Source organism: Heterodontus francisci, chromosome 5, assembly GCF_036365525.1.
Source record: "Heterodontus francisci isolate sHetFra1 chromosome 5, sHetFra1.hap1, whole genome shotgun sequence".
Lineage (NCBI taxonomy): Eukaryota > Metazoa > Chordata > Chondrichthyes > Heterodontiformes > Heterodontidae > Heterodontus > Heterodontus francisci.
The window spans coordinates 192,099,904-192,121,307 of record NC_090375.1 but is presented as its reverse complement, the minus strand read 5'-3'; the positions used below and the strand labels follow the sequence as shown (position 1 = coordinate 192,121,307).

Sequence of the window (21,404 nt, the reverse complement as noted above, 5' to 3'; positions counted from 1 at the left end):
AACTTCACCCAATCTTGGGATATTCTAAGGATCTAAAAAGCGCTAAACGAATGTAAGCTCTTTTCATTTTTAAACCTAAATACTTCACCTCACCTTAAATCCCATTAGCAATACCTCGAGAGACACACAAGTATTTTCAACTACAAAAAGTCACAATTAATATTTGTACCTCCTCTCTATCGACAGGTTTTGTGAATGCTCTGAAACGCTTATCATTTGCCAGCCTTTGAGTTACATCCCGGAGGAAAAGCCTCAGCTCACGTAGAGTGCCTTCCTCCTCCTCTTCCAGCCGTTTTACCTCCTCCTTGGAGAGACGTCGTGGTTCTGGTTGCGGTGCCAGTGGAAGGACCTCCAAAGCCTGAAGGACTAGAGTAATTTTAAACTTACCTAATATTCACAGTAGTTAGAACAAAAAGCAACAACTGTGAAGCATTTTAAAATATTGCTCCACATTGTAAACTTACTGTTTTCAATTTTCAAGTTTAAAAAATGTTAAATAAGCTGGACACTATTTTCAAGAATCGAGGAATGGTACCTGCAAAATATTTTCTTTTACTAAGTACTATAGTTATATGTGCATTGGCTCAGTGTAATTATTCCACTTCAGTAGCACAAATCTGAACTTACCAGCCTTTCTCTTGGACAATGGGGGTTTTGCGGCCTGTTTCAATATCAGGTCTTCAAAGAACTTCTTTCTTTCTTCACGGCTAGGAAGCTCAATGTTGAAAACTTCTCCATAATGGCAAACAAACATCTTTTTCACCTTAAACGACAAAAGATCAATTTAAAAGCAGATGAAAGATTAGAATTAAAAACAGAAAATGGTTGAGCATGTTTTAGAAGGCTGAAACAGTCGAGATTCAGAATACAGTTAATCTACAAAAAGTGATATTCATTAAATGACCAAATTGCAAAGATTCTCTCACATCCTTCCAACCAAACTGTTTACTTGTGTTTACGTAACATTTATTTACTAGATCTAATTAAAATGTTGGTGGAAAATTTCTTTCCTTGCAATATTTAAGGTATAAGACTGGATGAAGTGCAAAGCAAGTCTTCTTCTTTGGCCTCCTGGTCTCGGGAGACAATGGGTAAGCGCCTGGAGGTGATCAGTGGAGCAGTGCCTGGAGTGGCTATAAAGGCCAATACTAGAGTGACAGACTCTTCCACAGGTGCTGCAGAAAAAATTGGTTGTCGGGGCTGTTACACAGTTGGCTCTCTCCTTGCGCTTCTGTCTTTTTTCCTGCCAACTGCTAAGTCTCTTCGACTCGCCACACTTTAGCCCCACCTTTATGGCTGCCCGCTAGCTCTGGCAATCGCTGGCAACTGACTCCCACGACTTGTGATCAATGTTACAGTACTTCATGTCACGTTTGCAGACATCTTTAAAGTGGAGACATGGACGGCCGGTAGGTCTGATACCAGTGGCGGGCTCGCTGTACAATGTGTCCTTGGATACCCTGCCATCTTCCATGCGGCTCACATGGCCAAGCCATCTCAAGCGCCACTGACTCAGTAGTGTGTATAAGCTGGGGATGTTGGCCGCCTCGAGGACTTCTGTGTTGGAGATGCGGTCCTGCCACCTGATGCCAAGGATTCTCCGGAGGCAGCGAAGTGGGAATATATTGAGACGTCGCTCTTGGCTGACATACGTTGTCCAGGCCTCGCTGCCGTAGAGCAAGGTACTGAGGATACAGGCTTGATACACTCGGACTTTTGTGTTCCATGTCAGTGCGCCATTTTCCCACACTCTCTTGGCCAGTCTGGACATAGCAGTGGAAGCCTTTCCCATGCGCTTGTTGATTTCTGCATCGAGAGACAGGTTACTGGTGATAGTTGAGCCTAGGCAGGTGAACTCTTGAACCACTTCCAGAGCGTGGTCGTCAATATTGATGGATGGAGCATTTCTGACGTCCTGTCCCATGATGTTCGTTTTCTTGAGTCTGATGGTTAGGCCAAATTCATTGCAGGCAGCCGCAATCCTGTCGATGAGTATCTGCAGACACTCTTCAGTGTGAGATGTTAATGCAGCATCGTCAGCAAAGAGGAGTTCCCTGATGAGGACTTTCCGTACTTTGGTCTTCGCTCTAAGACGGGCAAGGTTGAACAACCTGCCACCTGATCTTGCGTGGAGGAAAATTCCTTCTTCTGAAGACTTGAACGCTTGTGAGAGCAGCAGGGAGAAGAAAATCCCAAACAGTGTAGGTGCGAGAACACAGCCCTGTTTCACGCCACTCAGGATAGGAAAGGGGTCTGATGAGGCGCCGCTATGCTGAATTGTGCCTTTCATATTGTCATGGAATGAGGTGATGATACAAAGCAAGTAAGTATCATGATAAAAGTAGTCAACAATTGCATTCAACAAGAGAAAGATCAAAAAGGTAAAACTACTCCCAACAAAACCTAGACATACATGTTAGAATAACTGGAACACTATTTGGTATGAGTGAAGACAAGATGCATTTCTCTAAAAATTAAAGATTCAAGCGATCAAGCCAAACAATTAACCCTCAAATGAAATGTCATAATCTAGCTCAGACAAAACAAAATAATTGATATAAAATGTAGTTTATAAAAAAATTCACCTCTTCTGCCAGCTCACTGTGCAGGACATCACATGTTGCCAGTAGCAAGATTGGGGTAAAAGTGGGAATGTCTTGAAGTAATGTAACAAATGTGGCTCTCAAGGTGTCGCCAACCGATTCCCACCACTGATCAATGTGAGGAATATATAGTATGCTTGGGGCTGTCCTTCGAGCTTCTTGGAATAGCTGGAAGGATCAAGATAATGGTGTAAAATAAAAAACACACAACAGCAGGTACAACATTGCTTACAATCTCCTCAGAACTAAAAATGCATTTTCATTATTGCAATAGAAAATGACACATACATCATTTAGTGAGAATATGATATCCTATCTACATCTCCAATGAGCAGCACCACCTGCACTTTGCTCCAGCAACTCCATAATTGGACTCTTGCAAGGCAGAAACAAAACTCACTTGAATCTCGATTTCTTTACCTATGTTGCCAACTAGACTACATGCCATTTCTTGAAACCAATCTGATATAGTTCTCCACTGAAGTTTCCATCAGTTCTGCAGATGGTGTTACGACAGAGGCAGGAGGAGTGCACTGTCTTTTCTAGTTCCACTTCTCCACAGGTCACAACATCTATTTAAATGTTTACTTAGTTACCAATACAACCAATTTTTAATTCCTCTCTGGCCACGGGGGAGGTGCCAGAGGACTGGAGAACAGCTAAGGTGGTCCCACTATTTAAGAAAAGATTGTAGAGATAAGCCAGGGAACGACAGACCAGTGAGTCTCACGTCAGTGGTAGGGAAACTATTGGAAAAAATTCTGATGGAGAGAATCTATCACCACTTGGAGAGGCAAAATTTGATTAGGAATAGTCAGCATGGCTTTGTCAGAGGGAGGTCATGCCTAACAAATTTGATTGAATTTTGTGAGCATGTGACCAAGTGTGTAGAAGAGGGTAGTGCAGTTGATGTAGTTTACATGGATTTCAGCAAAGCCTTTGACAAGGTCCCACATGGGAGACCTATCAAGAAAGCAAATGCACGTGGGATACATGGTAATTTGACAGGTGGATTCAAAATTGGCTTAGCTGTAGGAGACGGAGAGTGATGACAGACGGCTGTTTTAGTGACTGGAAGCCAGTGTCCAGTGGCGTACCACAGGGATCTGTACTGGGTCCCCTATTGTTTGTCATTTATATAAACGACATAGATGACTATGTGGGGAGTAGGATCAGTAAGTTCGCGGATGACACAAAGATTGGCCGAGTGGTTAACAGTGGGGCAGAGCGTCTTGGGTTACAGGAAGATACAGACGGGATGGTCAAATGGGCAGAAAAGTAGCAAGTGGAATTTAACCCTGAAAAGTGTGAGGTGATACACTTTGGAAGGAGTAATCTGACACGCAAGTATTCAATGAATGGCCTGACACTGGGAAGTTCCAAGGAACAAAGGGACCTTGGCGTGTTTGTCCATCGATCTCTGAAGGCAGAAGGGGAGGTTAATAGGGTGGTGAAAAAGGCATATGGGACACTTGCCTTTATCAATCGAGGCATAGATTACAAAAGCAGGGAGGTCATGTTGGAATTATATAGAACTTTGGTAAGGCCACAGCTGGAGTACTGTGTGCAATTCTGGTCGCCACATTATAGGAAGGATGTGATTGCATTGGAGGGGGTGCAGAGGCGATTCACCAGGATGTTGCCTGGGATGGAACATTTAAGCTATGAAGAGAGGTTGGATAGGCTTGGGTTGTTTTCGCTGGAGCAGAGAAGACTGAGGGGTGACCTGATTGAGGTGTACAAGATTATGAGGGGTATGGACAGGGTGGATAGGGAGCAGCTGTTCCCCTTAGTTGAAGGGTCAGTTACAAGGGGACACAAGTTTATGGTGAGGGGCAGGAGGTTTAAGGGGGATTTGAGGAAGAACTTTTTACCCAGAGGGTGGTGACAGTCTGGAATGCACTGCCTGGGAGGTTGGTAGAGGCGGGTTGCCTCACATCCTTGAAAAAGTACCTAGATAAGCACTTGGCATGTCATAACATTCAAGGCTATGGGCGAAGTGCTGGCAAATGGGATTAGGTAGACAGGTCAGGTGTCTTTAAAGCATTGGTGCAGACTCAATGGGCCGAAGGGCCTCTTCTGCACTGTATTATTCTGTGATACTCTTATTTTTTAATCCCAGAATTAAGTACACCAACCAGGATTCTTTAATAAACAAGAAAATTATCAGTTTATTATGAAACAAGACTTAACCGTAGTGAAGCAAAGCATTAACACAGAAAGAGAATAAAAGATTAAAGTTCCCTTTCCAAATTCCCCAATTAAACACACACACAGGAAAAAAAAATACAGAAATTCTCTCTGCAGAGGTGTGTTACAAAAAAAGACAAAAAAGACTACTTGCTAATTCTTGATGAAACAAAGAGAATATAAGGAAGGATGCCAGTTGTCCTTTTTTGGTCTGGCGTCCGGGTATATGGCAACAGGTCACTGGGATCGTTTCAAAAGCAGGTCTGTTCTGGAGATATCGGGAATTATTCTAGGAGGCTTTCTTGGAGAAATGTGGCGTCAGGGTTTTCCGCCAGCACACACTTGAATCGCAGGATTTTTTCCCAGCTTCTCAGGAGCTATGCAGCACCAGGGATTTTAGCTCTCCCACACTGAATTTTTGTAGGATTTCTTCAAAGAGGTCAAGAAAGAGGTGAACTGGGTGGTTTCTTTTTCCTTGACAGGAAGAACACCAACTGTCTTCAAACAGTTCACACCCAACTAAACTGAAAATAGTGTTCAAACCCCAAACAGAGTCGACCTCCTGACCGCTATCAACCTTGACATATGGCTTCTCTGTAACCGTTTTATCCCCAGGTCACCAAGGGTTCTGTTGTTTACGGAGTCCAAAGCATATGATTCCAGCACAGGTGGTTTTTCAAACATCTCAAGTGTCCTTTCGGTGAACTTGGGTTAAAAAAAAACACATCCATGGAATCTTTCCAGTTATAGATGTCACAGAGAGATACAGCACTGAAACAGGCCCTTCGGCCCACCGAGTCTCTGCCGACCATCACCCACCCATTTATACTAATCCTACATTAATCCCATATTCCCTACTCCATCCCCACCTTCCCTCAATTCTCCTTCCACCTACCTACAGTAGGGGCAATTTACAACGGCCAACTTACCTATCAACCTGCAAGTCTTTGGCTGTGGGAGGAAACCGGAACACCCGGCGGAAACCCACACGGTCACAGGGAGAACTTGCAAACTCTTGTTCCACACAGGCAGTACCCAGAATGAAACCCGGGTCGCTGGAGCTGTGAGGCTGCGGTGCTAACCACTGCACCGCCCCAAAACACAAGTCATCAAAAAAATAAATATTAAAATAATGGAAGCACTTTCTTAACAATGGCAGTGACTGGAGTCAATGGGGGAAGCAGTGAACTACTTTTTGGTCCTTCCTGTTCAACTTATCCAAAACATTAAAACTGCAGGGGTGAGACCATCCTCGATCTGCTCTCTACTAGATCTAACTTGTATCGGATGCTAGGTAGGTGTTGTGGGTAAATCAGAACTGCTGCATTTTCTTTATTTAAAGAGAGAGAGGTTACTAAATAATCTTTTTAGAACATCGTCTTTACTGGAATGCTGGTCAGAAATCTAATAACCTCAACCAGGCACATCAGTGGACGATAAAGTCTTAAGCTTGCATCCCATGTTGAGGGCGCTTATGGTCAAATGCTGCAGCAGCTGATGCATAAGAGACTAGACAAAACCTGTTCCTTACACAGAATAGTAGCTACGTGAACGTGAAGTTTTTCAGACAAAGATTTCAAGTAATGTTCTGCAAACGCCCTATGTGTAATTTTCTTCCACCGAAATGCTTTGGAAGTTTTCCTTCCATGGGAACTGGAAGCCGTACCATAATTTATTTGAACTTAACATGTTGCAGGAAAGGTAAATGAAACACTCTCCAGAGCCAGTTGGGTTTCAAAGCTAATGCACCAGTTTGGTACAAATTCCTCTCCTCCCCGTCCACTCAAAACTGAATTAAATCCATGCAAATATTAAGGTTCAAATGTTGCAGATGGGGTAATGTAAAAAGAAACATTTAAAAAAAGCCTTCTATTTAAATGAGAATGGAGACACTAGCCTTAAAGATATTTACTTCAACCATTTCTTTTACTGATGCTTATCCTATTTAAGTACAATTTGTGCAAGGTATCAGCACTACTCTGTCTGACTGGGAAAATATTTTGTTTTTCTCGCACCGTTAAACCATAGGCGCATAGTGTGTGGCAGGTAGAAAGGCAAAACGTGGGTGTGCGCAGACATGGGAAAGAGCTGCGTAGAACAAAAAAATTGTTTGTCTCTCCAGGTCACGTATGATCAGTAAAAGTAAAAATACTAAGCTCCAGCAGACATCCATATTGGATGATATGCATTAGCTGCAATGTTGTACAGAAAATACAATGGCAGATCCCTAGTGGACAAAATGCAATACTACAAGGTGAAGGGCTCCACAAGTGTGATTTTATAAACCTATTCTGGAAAGACTGAAGTTAATTTAAAATAACTTCAATTCAATAATTATTTATAGTTACTTCACTGGAAGCACGCAATCAAACTACAATGTCTAATTTGACTGATATTTTTACTATTGAAAAATTGGTACCAACCACATTTCCCCCTAAAATGTCTATCCAGATCATTTCAACCACAGAGTCTTACCAGTGCACAGGTTTCTTCAGGTGACGTGGTACTGACACCATACAGTACTGGAAGATCTAGAGTATGCACTGCATATTTTTCCAAGCTGTGAAGCAGTGCGGGAGCAAGATGCGAACTCTGACCTGAACCCGGTATCCCAGCCAGTAGCAGCCTTGGTCTGCAGGAGGTTGGTTGGTGATAAGCACACCTGATGAAAAAGTTTTTTTTTTAAAAAAGGCCATATATTCATGCATGTTTATTGCTCAACTTTGAAAGACATGCTTACAATATTTACAACAATATTTTAACACAAAAGAAACAAAATTCAAATGCCAAATACAAAGTTCTGAGAATGTTTTTGATGGACATGTTAAAGTGCAGGGCAAGAATGAGGGGATCTTTAGTTGATACTCCTTCAGACTGTTGCTAGGTTGTGAGGAATGATAGAGCGTCCTAATCTTCTAAATTGTCGCTATACAAACTGGCCACCCAGGGATCACTGAAAAAGGCATACTATTTTTGCATTTTACTTGTCAATCTCCTATCGCACTACACACATGGAGTCAAGGCCAAGTGTCATCTTCAGGTTATGTGAGGTCAGAGGGCATGGATATTTCAATCAATCCCCATTTAAAGTGATATATTTTGCCCTTTTTTTGAAGTTTCCATTATAAATTCTTATGTCCACTTTTATAAATGAAAACTGCCCATGTAAACTTGCTATGCTACAACTTCACCCATCCTTTTGTGGTGGTAGTGATGCAGCGCCTCCACTGGCAGGAGGGTGCAATTACAGAGTGAACAAGTTTACATAAGCAGTTTGATTTATAAATAACAAGGTTGCATTTATATAATGCTTTTATGTCCTCAGGACATTGCAAAGCACTTTACAATAAATGAATTACCTTTGAAATGCAGTCACTCTTTTTGTAGGGAAACAAGGCAGCCAAAATGCACATAGCAAGGTGCCACAAACAGCAATGAGATAAGTGCCCACTTAATCTGTTTTTGGTGGTGTTGGGATAAATGTTGGCCAGACACCAAGAGAACTCCCCCGCTCCTCTCGTAATAGTGCCATGGAATCTTTTACGTCCACCTGAGCAGACAGACAAGGCCTTGGTTTAACATCGCATCTGAAAGACAGCAACTCCGAAAACACAATACTATACTGAAGTCCAGGAATAGTAAAAGTGGACGAGGGAATTTATCATGGAAAATGTTCACAGAAGGTTCGATTAGGTGTTTAAAAAATAGATAAGGATAGATTGGCAAAATTCAGTGAATGAGGAAATTAGAGAATGAATCCCCAAGTTTACTACATGAAGTTTGACAACATATATTGCTTAAAACTTTAAATGCTGAATACGCTGTAAGTATTAGTTGAAGTTACATTTACCTCCATTTCCTTTTTAAAAAAAAAATACAAATCTCACCTTCTCAATAAGTCTCCAAAATCTATTCCTGAAGTGAGTGGGTAGTCTGCTCTTAATTCTGTGCTTGCATCATTTTTGAGCCAAGTTCCAAGAGGCCTCACAATTTTTTTTTTTTAACGCCTCTGAAGTGTTACAGCCAGGAGAAAAATCATGGACTGAGAAAACCCACAAGTGGTTATACCCAGTCCCTGTAGGTAAGTAAGAGATATTCTACAGAATATAACAGAAATGTTCTTACCTGCTGTAACAGAGGAAGGATGCATTATGCCTTTGCTTACTGGGCGATTTCTGCAGTGGTCCATTTTCAAAAACAGATGGACCTTCATCATCACTGTAGATGCCATCATTCAGTATATGACTTATTCCATCTGTTTAAAGAGAAATTACATCAGTTATGTTCAACTCATTTTAAGAAAGAACACTTTCTCCCTCCCTGTGCACCCCTCCAAAAAAGAAATCTGAAATGATAGTCAGCAATCAAACCACTAGTTGCAAACAGAACATGTTTTACAGCAAATACTCTCTGGAACTTTTCATGTCAAACAGACCCTTGATCTTGTGGCTTAACGTGAAAAAATATTCCCATTTACTGAAAACAGTGATTTTTAGATTATGCCCCAACAGAACCAACAACTTAACTTTATATAGCACCTTTAATATAGTAAAGCATCCTAAAACACTTCACAAGAGCATTATCAGACAAAATTTGACACTGAGCCACTGGAGAAATTAGAACAGGGGACCAAAAGTTTGGTCAAAGAGGTAAGTTTTAGGGAGTCCTTTAAAAGGAGGAAAGAGTGACAGAGATTTAAGAAGGGAATCCCAGATCTTAGGGCACAGGCAGCTGAAGGCACGGCTGCCAATGATAGGGTGAAGGAAATCAAGGAAGCGCAGAAGCCAGAACTGGAGGAAGAGTTCTCAGAGGGTTGTAGGGCTGGAGGAGGTTACAGAGAAAGGGAGGTGGGGGGCGGGGGGCAGTGCAGGTGAGGCCATAGAAGGATATAATTAAGCAAAGAACTGGTCAGTTATAGCTATCACCTTTCCAGTGGAGAAGGATTGTAAATGAAAATTCTCCCAGTTATATATTCACATATTTTGGAATGAGAGTCAGTAGCTTCCCTTTTTGTATAAGTAAAACAACCTTATCAAAGATAGATCATAATCATTGGATTCCAAAGAAGAACATATCAAACAAATAGAGTGATGGATAGCAATGGTCAGCATGAAACACTTAAAAATGGAATGTTATTCTACCTGCTTCAATTACGGATGTCTGGGACAGAAAGGAAGAGTGAAGGGAGAAGTTAGGAGCACTTTTTCCAGCGGCTGAAAATATGGAATACTTTTCCAGAAGTGACAATTGAGGCAGTGACTAGATCATTTGAAAAGGAAATTGCATAAATGTGAAAATAAATATTACTGGACAAAGGGAAACAACAGAATGACGAGCTAAGAATTAGCAGCACTGGCACATTTGGTCAAATAGCCTCTTCCTGTCCTAAAATTTCTGCGGTTTTGAAGAGTTTGATATTTCACTTACAGCACAAATCTTGCAGTGCAAATGCTGAGGCAGATTCACACTATAAATGCAGATGCCTTTGTCTTCTGAGGCAAAATTGGAATCCTGCCTTTGGTGTCAGGATCACTGTAAACAAACAGCAATGCTGACATCAGAGCTGTAGGCAGCAAAGAATATGGCTGCCCTGCAGCCCACCCCCTCAATCCACTTACAGAAGGTGAAAGTGAAAAGGTTTCACCACCATTTACCTATACGGTGCTTCTATGGGCAATGGTAGGTTTCTATTTGCAGTCACTCTATTCTCACTGTAGTGGTTATGTTACAGAACTAAGAGAATGCAAGTACAAATCCCACAATAGAAGTTTGAGAATTAGATTTAAACAAATTCAGAGAATAAAAAGGAAGCATCAGTACAAGTGACCATGAAGCTAACAGATGGTCATAAAAACCCCCAACTGATTCACTGCCGTCATTACCGGATCTGGCCTACGTAATTCCAGGCCTACACCAACATGTTGACTCTTAAGTTCCCTCTCAAGTCAAGCAAGCCACTCAGTTGTCAGGGGCAATAGATGCCGGCCTTACCGGTGGTGTCTACATGCAGAGAATGACTTAAATAAATAAATTTTTTTAAACTGTTGATAATATCACCCCATTTTGTTATGGAGTTTTAACAGCAGGTGTGGTTGCAATTCAAAGTTATAAAATCACTTTAGAAAGTTTGGGACTGTAGAAATGCTATATCGACTTGCGTACAATCGATACTGGCAGCAAGCATAACCTCACCTTTATTGAAGGAATACTACTAATGTTCATTTGAAAAAAGCAAGCAAAACCCAGAAGGAGGTAAAGCTACTAAAGATATGCACAGATAGGAGCTATTTTCCCCACATGACAGCTGCCGATGCATTTCCAGTACAATTTGAAACATTTCCTTTCATTAAAACAGCGCTTGCCTGGCATGCACGTCTGCTGCCCCGATGATGTGTTCGGGTCATAGCTTCACTTTAAGATCTAAGTTTGGAAATTGGATGGACAAGTTAACATGCTGTCATTTCACCTCTAATTCTGGATCTGAATCCAACTTGGATTGAAGGGACCAGGTGCAACAATCCTACATGGAAGCCATTTATGCAATACGAACCTAGATTATAGTGAATCCACAGCAAAAACTGACTAGAATTCTGCACAAAAATGTCAATTTCACTCAAAGGCCACATGCAGACGTTGGTGCAGATGGTGAAAAGTTCATACCAGTGCAAGAGAGATGCTTCTGAGGTAGTAGCAGTAAGCATCCGTCAGTCTCAGGAGACTATGGACTACGCCCGAGGTGTATGTCACTTCTGGATTAAGCATAATCTGCTGTGGCTGTAGAGGCAGACTCGTGAGTGGCAACCCGTTCCACAGCTGGGACAGATGAACAGCTTTGGCCCAAGGATAACTTATGTTTTTGCCTTCTGCCAGGCTCTCTTTTCCACCACCTGGTAGTTTCTGTCGTCCTTAGCTTTTTCCATGTCCTTCCCGACTGCGCATCTCCAGACGCTCTAGTCAGCAGCAAGAACTTCTCATGCATTGACTCAGGTCCCCGTCAATTGGAGGTCTCACTTCTAGTCGTCCCAATATCACAGATGTGAGCCACCTGTTGGTCTTGTGCTGATAGTAAGCTCGCCACAGAGCAGGTCTTTGGGAAGGCAGCCGTCATCCATTCAGTGCACGTGACCCAGCCAACGCTGTAGCCGCTGGCTCAAAAGGACAAACATGCTGGGGATCCATGCTGCACTCTGGGGTGTTCTTTCGTATTTGGCACTCTGTCCTGCCAGGGGATGCCCAATATTTGTCTCAGGCAGTTGAGGTGGAAGCTGTTCAGCCATTTTTCTTGGCTTGTGCAAGCTGTCCAGGCTTCACTGCTATAAAGGAGGGTGCTGAGAACACAAGCCTGGTATTTGTTAGTTTGCTGTTGGTCCATACTAGTCTTCTCAACTTTGACATGACAGCTGCAGCCTTGGCAATCCTGGTGCTGATTTTGACATCAAGGGACAGGTTGCTGGCAAATGCTGCCCCAAGATATGTGAAGCTGTTGACGACCTCCAAAGGTGTGGCTGTCAATGTTGATGGACATGATGGCCCATAACCTTGGTCTTCCCGACGCTGACCGTCAGTCTAAACACCTTGCAGGCTGGGAGAACTGATTTACAAGGTGCGGCAAATGAACTTCATTATGGGAAGTCAGCACAGCGTCATCAGCAAACAGCAACTCACAGACTAGGACTTTATATGCTTTGGGCTTGACGCACAGTCTTGCCAAGTTGAACAGCTTGCCATCAGCTCTGGTATGGTGGACACCCTCATTTGAGATGCCAAAAACGTACAATAGCAGCAAGGAGAAGAATATGCCAAAGAGTTGACGCCAGGACGCAACCCTGCTTTAACCCACTGCTGATATTGAAAGCGCCTGATGTTGCTCCATTGTAACTGACAGAACTGCGGATGTTCTCATGGAAAAAAGAAATGATGCCCATGAGGGCAGCCTGTATCTGTAGCAGTTTCAAAAGTTTGCCTCTGCTGACGAGATCAAAAGCCTTGGTGAGGTTTATGAAGGCAATGCAGAGCGGTCTGCGCTGTTCACGGCACTTCTATAACTGCCGAAGTGGGAAAATCGTGTCAACTATCAATCTGCCAGCTCTGACGCCACACAGACTCAGGATAGATGCACGACGCCAGGGTCCGCAATCTGGTCAGAGCAACGTGAGCAAAGGAGATGTCTCGGTAATTGTTGCAGTCACTGTGATCATCCTAGTTTCTGTACCAAGTGACTATGTTTGCATCACGCATGTCTTGGTATCTTTTCTTCCAACAGAGACAACAGTTCATGGAGATGCTGCTACAGTGCCAGTTTTCCACACTTGATGACTTCAGGTGGGATGCCATTATTTCCTGGGGCTTTACCACTAGCTAAACGGTCATGACTTTGTTGAGTTCCACTATGGTGGGCTCACTGTCTAGATCCTCCATGACATGGAAGTCTGGAATAGCGCGGAGAGCTACTCCAGTGACAATATTCTCCATTACGTGAAGTTTAAAGGTAACGCTCCACCTACCTTTCCATTTGCTCGCTACGTTCAGTGCTGCTCAGCCCTGTCTTTGTCTTCAAGGGAACTGATTTGGTTACTGCTGCGCACGTTGCTTATTTAATCCCTTCATACATCCCTCTGGCATCCCCATATTCAGCAGCAGAATGTATGCTGTTGTAGAGTTTCAACCAGTATTGACTGGCGCAGTGCCAAGCAGTTTGCTAGGACCCATTTCTAGCAGCTCAGAGCATCTAGGTTTTGTTTGCTGGGGACTTGCTTGTAGTTCACGAGGGCTACCCTCTTGGTTGCAGTAACTGACTCCACTTCAGTCCAATAAGTCTCAAACCAGTCAGCATTCCTCTGATCTCTTTTCCCTTATGTAGAGAGTGCAGAGTTATAGATGGTGACGCGCAGATAATCCCACTTTGACACCTCACTCAGGCCTTGGGTGTTGTCCGAAAGAACCTGATCAAGGATGTTGAGGAACTCCTGGGTCCTTTCAGGGTCAGTGGTACAGAAAGTGTTGCTCCAAGGATGACACTTGCTGAAGTGTTATAGCATCCTTGGCTGAAGTCTAGCCTTGCCACACACCAGGGAGCATCAGCGTCACCGTCAATGCTGTGATAGCGGCAAGTGATGAGGACACTGTTCAGGGTGGTACATCTGGTGATAAGGTCTAGCTAGTGCTACTGGCATGATCTTGGATGTCGCCAGGGCACCTTGTGGCATGGCTTGGTCTAGAAATAGCTGTCTGTCATGGTAACAGCTTAACTCCAGCAACCTCTGTCCATTGTCGTCCATCTTGCCAAACCCTTGATGCCCTATGCATGTTGGCCAAGCTGTGCAGTCAGTGCCCACCCTTGCGTTGAAGTCTCTTAGAAAGTACAGTCCCTTGGTGCTGGGAATCCTGCTGATGGCAATCAAGTATCTCACAGAACTGATCCTTGACATCTGCGGGTGAAGGTGAGTGTCGGGGCATTGTTGTATGAGATTAACTAGGCCCATGCTTGTTGACAAGCAAAGAATAAGCAGTCACTGAGCCTTCTGTGGGGGGTTCAATCATTGCAAGGAGTGTTGTTTTTTCACTGCGAAACCCACTCCATGCCTCTTGGACTTTCGCTTACCAGAAGAACATGTAGTGTTTCTCATTAAGGGTTCCACTTTGAGCGAGGGTAGTTTCTTGCAACACAGCAATGTCCACAGTGAGCCTTCTAAGTTATTTGTTGGTCATAACTGTCTTGTGTGTGCCATTAACCTGTAGATGGTCATTGATCAAGCCAGGACGCATGGATCTTAGGTTCTAGCTTGTGATGCGAAAAACTGGTGTCTTTTGTAGAGTTTGTCTTGGCTGCTGCATAGATGATTGACCTGCCTATCAAGAGATGACTCTCTAAGCTCCAAGCACCCACTGAAGCAAACAGGTGATGGTGAGACAGCACCTAACTGATTGGAGACTGTCCAGCTTGGGGCAGGCGGTAGCTATCCAGTGAGACAAGATGATTTCTTCCACCATCGGAATTAACCTCTGGTGCTCTTACTCTACGCCAATCGAGCGAGAGCTTATAACCAGGATCTGTTGCTTCCCACGTTTTGCCGATGTTTAACCATGAAGCTGGAGTGTCCTCTCCAGGGAGCAGGCCTTGGCAAATTGTATGGAGACTGAGTTGCCCAAGCATCAGGATCATCCAACACCACCTCCCCACCACCCATCCACTCAGCATTGTTAGTATTGTCCAAAAGAAAGGATAAGACCAGTACGGTTTGGTACCAGCTCTGCTGCAGAAGTTTCCAGAAAGCTGCCTGAGAAGTGACAACCAACCGCCGACGGGATTCCATTCCAGATGTTCTGTCAGGGTTTACTCCCTTATCCGCCTTCTCTCCCAAAACACCCAGAAGGCAATGAAACTATTTACGCATAGCTGGAGGTCTGGGTCACGGGCACCAGGGCATAACCACACGCAGGTGGGCCTGTATACCACTCATCTGGGGGCCAGGCCACCCAATAAACCTCCAGTAACCCAGAGACAAAAAAATGTTATCCGTGGGTTTTTGATTGAGGTGAAGCTAAAAAAAAAAAGAGAGCAAGTGTTTTATTCTGCATCTGCACTTGCTGTATCTTAACATGGAGAACTTAATGTCAAGTGATTAAAATGGAAAACCTTTTCAGTTAACAAGTATCTCTTGCCTCATGAGCACAAACTTAAACCCTTAAAAGTAAGACAATATAGAGCACTTTTCAACTACTTAATAACCTTAATGGTGTCAGAACTGTAGTTTTATCATTGGGTTTATTTTGTGAATGCAGAAAGGGCATAGTTCAGCACATTGCTGATTAACCATCTTAATTCAGTTATGCTTGCAATCAAAATGGCTCATCTCTTCGCTCAATGGTTAAGAATATGGAACTCGACACAAGGAAAAGTTTAGGGGAATAGCATATAATGGGAAGCTAGATAAGCACATGAGGGAGAAAGAAATAGAAGGATATACTGATAGGGTGAAATGAAGGAGGGTGGGGGGAGGTTCACGCGGAGAAATGAAGGAGGGTGGGGAGAGGTTCATGTGGAGCACAGACACCACACTGAACCTGTTCAGCCACATAGAATGTACAGCACAGAAACAGGCTATGCACATAATTCTCACCAATCTTACCGTTCTTTTTAAAATCTTGTTCTGCATGTGGGAAGACCTTTTTCAATGCTTCTAGAATTCTAGCAAAGGTGTTCTCTAGGAGCGGTCCAACAATAAATGAGAGTGCTTGCCCAGGCGAAGCCACCGTTCGCTGAGAAGTGGGCACAATCTTCTGCATGGCCATCACAAAATCACGTGCTATTATGTTGATAGAAGATACATCTAGTTGCAATTTCTCACTGGTGACGTAAATCTGGGGGTAACGCCGGCGCAAGGCACATAGAGCTGCTTCAGCGCAGACATATTTAATATCAGCACCACAATAACCTATGGGACAAAATTGATTTGTGAGTTGATGCTCACATTTAATAAGCAGTATTGTTCAGTTTGTAATCATTTGGTAGTACAGAACTTGAGTATTGAGTCAAGGATTCAGCATCTTCAATGGATGCTAGTTTGTGGCAGGAAATTTGGGAGTAGAGAAATTCTCAAATACTTCTTCCCATTTAATTAGGAATGAGGTCGTAAATAGGGCCCGAGCCATTTTCTCACCATGCAAGCGTGATGCTGAAATAGGGCGATCAAAGACATTCTGCGTGACAAAGGTTACCCTGATCAGATCATTTCTCGCTGTATATCACGCAAACTTATGGATGGGCTTAAGGCCATCTTTTTCGGCCCTGTAAAGTGCCCAGTCTAACACAAATTACCCTGGAAGGATAATATATCCCAAAAATTTGAGCAACAGGTAAAGCTAGCTGTTTCATGCTGCTATTATGCAGCAGCAACGCGTGTGGTGCTGGCCACTAACAGGATGCTGCCGTCAAGCCAAAACAATGTCCTGCCTATCACACAAATGAGTAATGTGATATGAATTTCAATGCCAGTGTGATGCAGGTATATCGGCCGTATGTCCCAAAGACTGGCGTTTCAAACAACATGTCCCTTCTGCTTTTCGCAAAGGGCAAGGTTCAGGCCGTACCCAACCAACTCGTGCTTGTAAAGCTCGGAACACTGTGCCCAACATTGGAATACATCAGCTAAATAATCCAGTGTGCTAAGAATTACACTGACAACCAGTTTAAGATAGTCAGTAGGGCTCGCAGTGTGGCACATTTGCATGTACTGGAAACTACATATATTAATTCACAGGGCCCTGTTCTTTGCAGACAGAAAGAATATGTACAAACATTGCGCCTGTTTCAGCTGAACAAAATAGGTGACAGCCATTTGCTGGTTTATTCCTCAGAGCAATGCCCCGACCAGAGTCAAGCTGCCTGGTTTAAATTTCAAACAAAGTTTGGCAGTTAACTGCCAAGTCACCGTAAACTGGTGCGTTCTCCATGGCAATGTCTCTACCAGAATTCACTTGCCAACCAATCAGCACTCTCTTCTCATGCAGTATATGTTGTTGTTTTCCCTTACATTGGTTATTCTTGCAGATTGTCCTGATGAGTGCAAGATGAAAAGCTTCGACAATACGTCTCTATTTTCAGCAATTGTTCAATTTGCTGAATTCTAATCATACACACAATCATTTAAGATTGTGGACAAGTATACCTCATAAGTACATATCCAGTTTATTCTTCACTTATCCACTGTAGCAGATTGCTTACCTACACACTTTTCTGCCAGTTCTTGGAGAAATATATCAGATGGCTTTGGATTCCAGTCCCTGGTGTGGATCTTCAGAATTTCTTTACGGGCCTATAGACAAAATGAAAAAAGGGGCAAGAGACAAAACAGAACAATTTCATTAATGCACTGGTAGACAGCTCACGCTCTTTCTAGTGAAAACTGACTTCATCCTTCTGCAAACAGCATTGTTTTCAATTACTTTGGGAGAGACCCGACATGGACCTTAACGCCAGGAAGGCCCAGCCTGATACTGCTGGCGGCGAACAGGCCGCATGGTGCCCCTCCCCCCCACAACGCGGCGACGGGAGCCCAATTTAACTATTTAAGTTCATTAAAATAAACAAATTAATTACCGTTACGCTCCCGTCGTCTGCCCCAGACTGATCTTTGTGCTGGTGGCTGGCACTCCTGCACCTTCGGGTTCCTGTCCGGGAAAGTGAGATGGAACGCTGGCGGGAAAGGGGGAGTAGGTATGTGTAGGGGATGGTGGGAAGGATTATAGTGTAAAGTTTATGCACTTTGAGAGGGTGGGGAAGGTCAGCTGGACAAGATAAGTGTTTTGGGGAGGGGGAGAGGACAAGTAATTAATTCTATGGTTACTGGGGGGCGGGGGGGGGGGGGGGGGGGGGAGGGGAAAAGGGCAAGATAAATTTATTCAAATTTTTTTACATCAATGTACCTTTAAATATTTAAATAGAACGGTCAGGCTCAAAGCCCTTTAAAAATGGCGTCAGCGCCTGCACACAGGCAGCTGACGCCATCACCAGGGACGGACAACCCGCCCCCTCCACGTCATCGGCTATTTAAATGAACCGCTGTGCTTAATATCGCAGCGGCTCCGTGTCGTGTGGGCTGCCATTATTTTCGCCCACCACCGATTTTGGCAGGAGGACTATAAATTTCAGCCGATAAAATGAAAATTGGTGCCACAAGAGGAAGTAGTAAATGATGCCAAGACAAGTAAACTAAAAAAAAGTGAACATTGACACGAGAGGTAAAACAAAAATGGTTTCCACCTTGCTCAGCACCAGCAATCAATGGTGCACAGCCCATCAATCCTTGTTCATAAAGTCTATAAAACTTCCCTTTTCTCCAGCATGTTCTGAACAACAAGCACTCAAAGAAATTCTGATCAAGTTACAGTTAACTAAAGACTTTGGAAAACATAGGTCATTTGTGGTCATCAGCTGGAACACTGCCATAACCAAACCAGCCAAAGGGTAGCATTGGTAAAGATCTGGGGAGCGGGCCAACAGCATGTTTCTCTGCCATAGATGCCGAATGACATGGAGAGACTCCAAAATAAACAAACTGAGAGCAGTTGAGAGAAACCGCACAAAGTAGCCTTGCCAAAGTATAATAAACTGCAATCCTCCCATTTCAGTAATCAGAAATTTGCTAGCTTTATATTAATCTAATCTATTAGCCGAGAAAACTTGCGAATAGAGCAGGCCTCACACTTACATCATTATCTGGGAGGCCAAAGAGAAATTCCCTGTCAAAACGTCCAGGTCTTCTTAAAGCAGGATCAATGGAATCCAGTCTGTTTGTTGCCCCTATTACCACAATCTCACCTCTGCTATCCAGCCCATCCATCAGTGCTAGCAAGGTAGAAACTATAGAACTGAAGAAAATTATAACATTAAAATTTCATCACAGCAGGCATTTTTAAAATACTATAAATCAAGCTGAGACTTGAGTGTAAAAACATGTAACTCGGGAATCGCGTTTTTGGGTTTATTCAATAAAAATCAGTGTCAAAAATGCAGAATTTCGAAGTTGGTGTTTCTGTTGAAAGTGCCAAAAACCAGAAAGTGTTCAGTAGTTATGGTTCTCCATAAATCCACTAAAAATTACACTATCACACAGAAATTTATGATCAAACATCGCATCACGCTCTACATTCTTTTCTTAAATACCGAGGACCTGCTTTAGATCAAAAGTAGTAAACCACAAACGGTATTTATGCAAAATAAAGTGACCGGATTTTATTCCAGTGATGGAGGTTCCAGTGGTGGGCAGAAAGGTGGGGATGGGAGAACCCCGCCTCAGCCCTCCGTCAGATCCCATTGCTATTTCACGCTGTTAATTGCCTGCCTGCCGTCAAGGATACTGTCCCTTTGAGGGGTGAACCCCTGCCTCCAAAAGCTGTTGGCCTATCGGAACCACTTGGAACGGTGGCCAGTACTGCAGTACCGAGGACAGGAGAAGAGTGCTGAAGAGCCCTGGACAGATGAGTGGGGTTGGGTCACCGGGGCCATTTAGGCAGGCCCCAGTGACGGAGTGGGGTCTTCATGGGGGGGCCCTGGATTGCCCCAAAAGAAGGCACCCCCCCACCAACAGCTTGGGCCTGGTGGTATCTCCCCATGGTGGTGGGTCCCTCCACCTTCTACAAAATTGAGGTTGAGGTGGGAAGCGTCTCTGAAGGGCATCAATTGGATCTAGGCGGGAAGGCCGTCCTCCGCCTTTCCTGCCCCAGACAAAATGGCAGGGGGTTCAGGCAACATCTGGAACAGTGCCCCCTGCCATTTGCTTTCCCACCCCCACCAGTCTATGTGCCCAACTCCATGGGCAAAACAAAACCCAGCCCAAAGTGGGGAACAAAATAGGAAAACAGACATCTAAATATGGAATAAACAATGAAAACAGGAATGCCCATCTATAACTAACATACTCCTTTTCTTTTTTAATGTGCAACCATTGCCAATTTAATTCTCATACAAGTAGTAGGAGTAGCAGTAGGCCATACGGCCCCTAAAGCCTGCAGTCACCTTCACTTTCCTGCTTACCCACATCCCTCGATTTTCCTAGTGTCCCAAAATCTACTGATCGCAATCCTAAATGTACTTAAAGACTAAGCATCCACACTCCTCTGGTGTACAGAATTCCAAAGATTCACAACCCTCCAAATAAAGAAATTTCTCCTCATCTCTAATCCTAAACGAACAACTTCTTTTCCTGCAATTATGACCGCCTAGTTCTAGACTATTCAGCCAGGGGAAACAGCCTCTCAGCTTCCACCCTGTCAAGCCTTTTAGAGGTTTTATAGGGAAGATATCCCCAGCTTCAGCAGCTCTCCTCCATTTCAGATGAAAGATATCAAGTAACAAAATAGGTTTAATAATACACTGAACAATAATTGGCACCTGTTATGAAAGTGCTTCCAATTTTTAAAAATATTTTTTTGAGGACTTGTGTTTTAGAATTGTGGAGATGGATTCATTTGAGACTGAAAAGATTCCGTGGATGTGTTTTTTTTTTAAAAAAGGGTCACTGGAAAGACTCTTTAAAAACATTTACTGGATGTCACATGTCTTCAGCTAAGTAGACAACAGGTGCCTTCTGACTAAGGGAGTTGCTTACAAGAGAAGTGACATGTCAAGATTTATGGTGCTCAAGATTGGGTTTTATTTCTGAATACTGTTTTGAGTCAGTTGAAGGTCATCTTGCTAAGAGAGAAACATCCAGCACATCTTTTTCCACCTCTGAGAAACCCTGCAAAATCCAGCATGTGATAGCCAAAACCCCTGATGCCGCATTTCTCCCAAGCAGCTTCTGGAAGACTTCCCCTTGACATCTCCTGAATGAACTGCTTCTGCAAAGATCTCAGTGACCCATCTATGTGTACTCGGATTCCAGACTGTATACCATCTGAAACTATCTTAATCCTTTTTCTTCAAGAACTAACAAGTACTTTGGTCAAAGCAGCTTTATTTTTCCTTTAACTGGTGCGTGTGTGTGTTTGTATTGGGTATTTAGAAGGGAATATATATATTTACTGTCATATTTCAAACTGCGTGTTAAAGCTTTGCATCTTTATTGATTAATTCTTGTTTTATAATAAATTAATACTTTTGCTGTTTAT

General features: G+C 43.3%; 1 protein-coding gene across 4 annotated transcripts in view; it reads right to left on the bottom strand.

The window, feature by feature from the left end:
• The window catches only part of LOC137370206 (ATPase family AAA domain-containing protein 2-like), an 83,990-nt gene that overhangs the window by 22,347 nt on the left and 40,239 nt on the right, over nucleotides 1–21,404 (bottom strand). For all 4 annotated transcript variants that reach the window (XM_068032529.1, XM_068032527.1, XM_068032528.1 and 1 more), the window contains exons 14-21: nucleotides 19,004–19,163; nucleotides 17,518–17,608; nucleotides 15,923–16,228; nucleotides 8,919–9,048; nucleotides 7,269–7,455; nucleotides 2,586–2,771; nucleotides 628–763; nucleotides 170–366 (exon numbers count right to left, since the gene is read on the bottom strand). In XM_068032529.1, coding sequence (XP_067888630.1) covers nucleotides 170–366; nucleotides 628–763; nucleotides 2,586–2,771; nucleotides 7,269–7,455; nucleotides 8,919–9,048; nucleotides 15,923–16,228; nucleotides 17,518–17,608; nucleotides 19,004–19,163 — 1,393 coding nt within the window. The remainder of the gene's footprint in view (nucleotides 1–169; nucleotides 367–627; nucleotides 764–2,585; nucleotides 2,772–7,268; nucleotides 7,456–8,918; nucleotides 9,049–15,922; nucleotides 16,229–17,517; nucleotides 17,609–19,003; nucleotides 19,164–21,404) is intronic.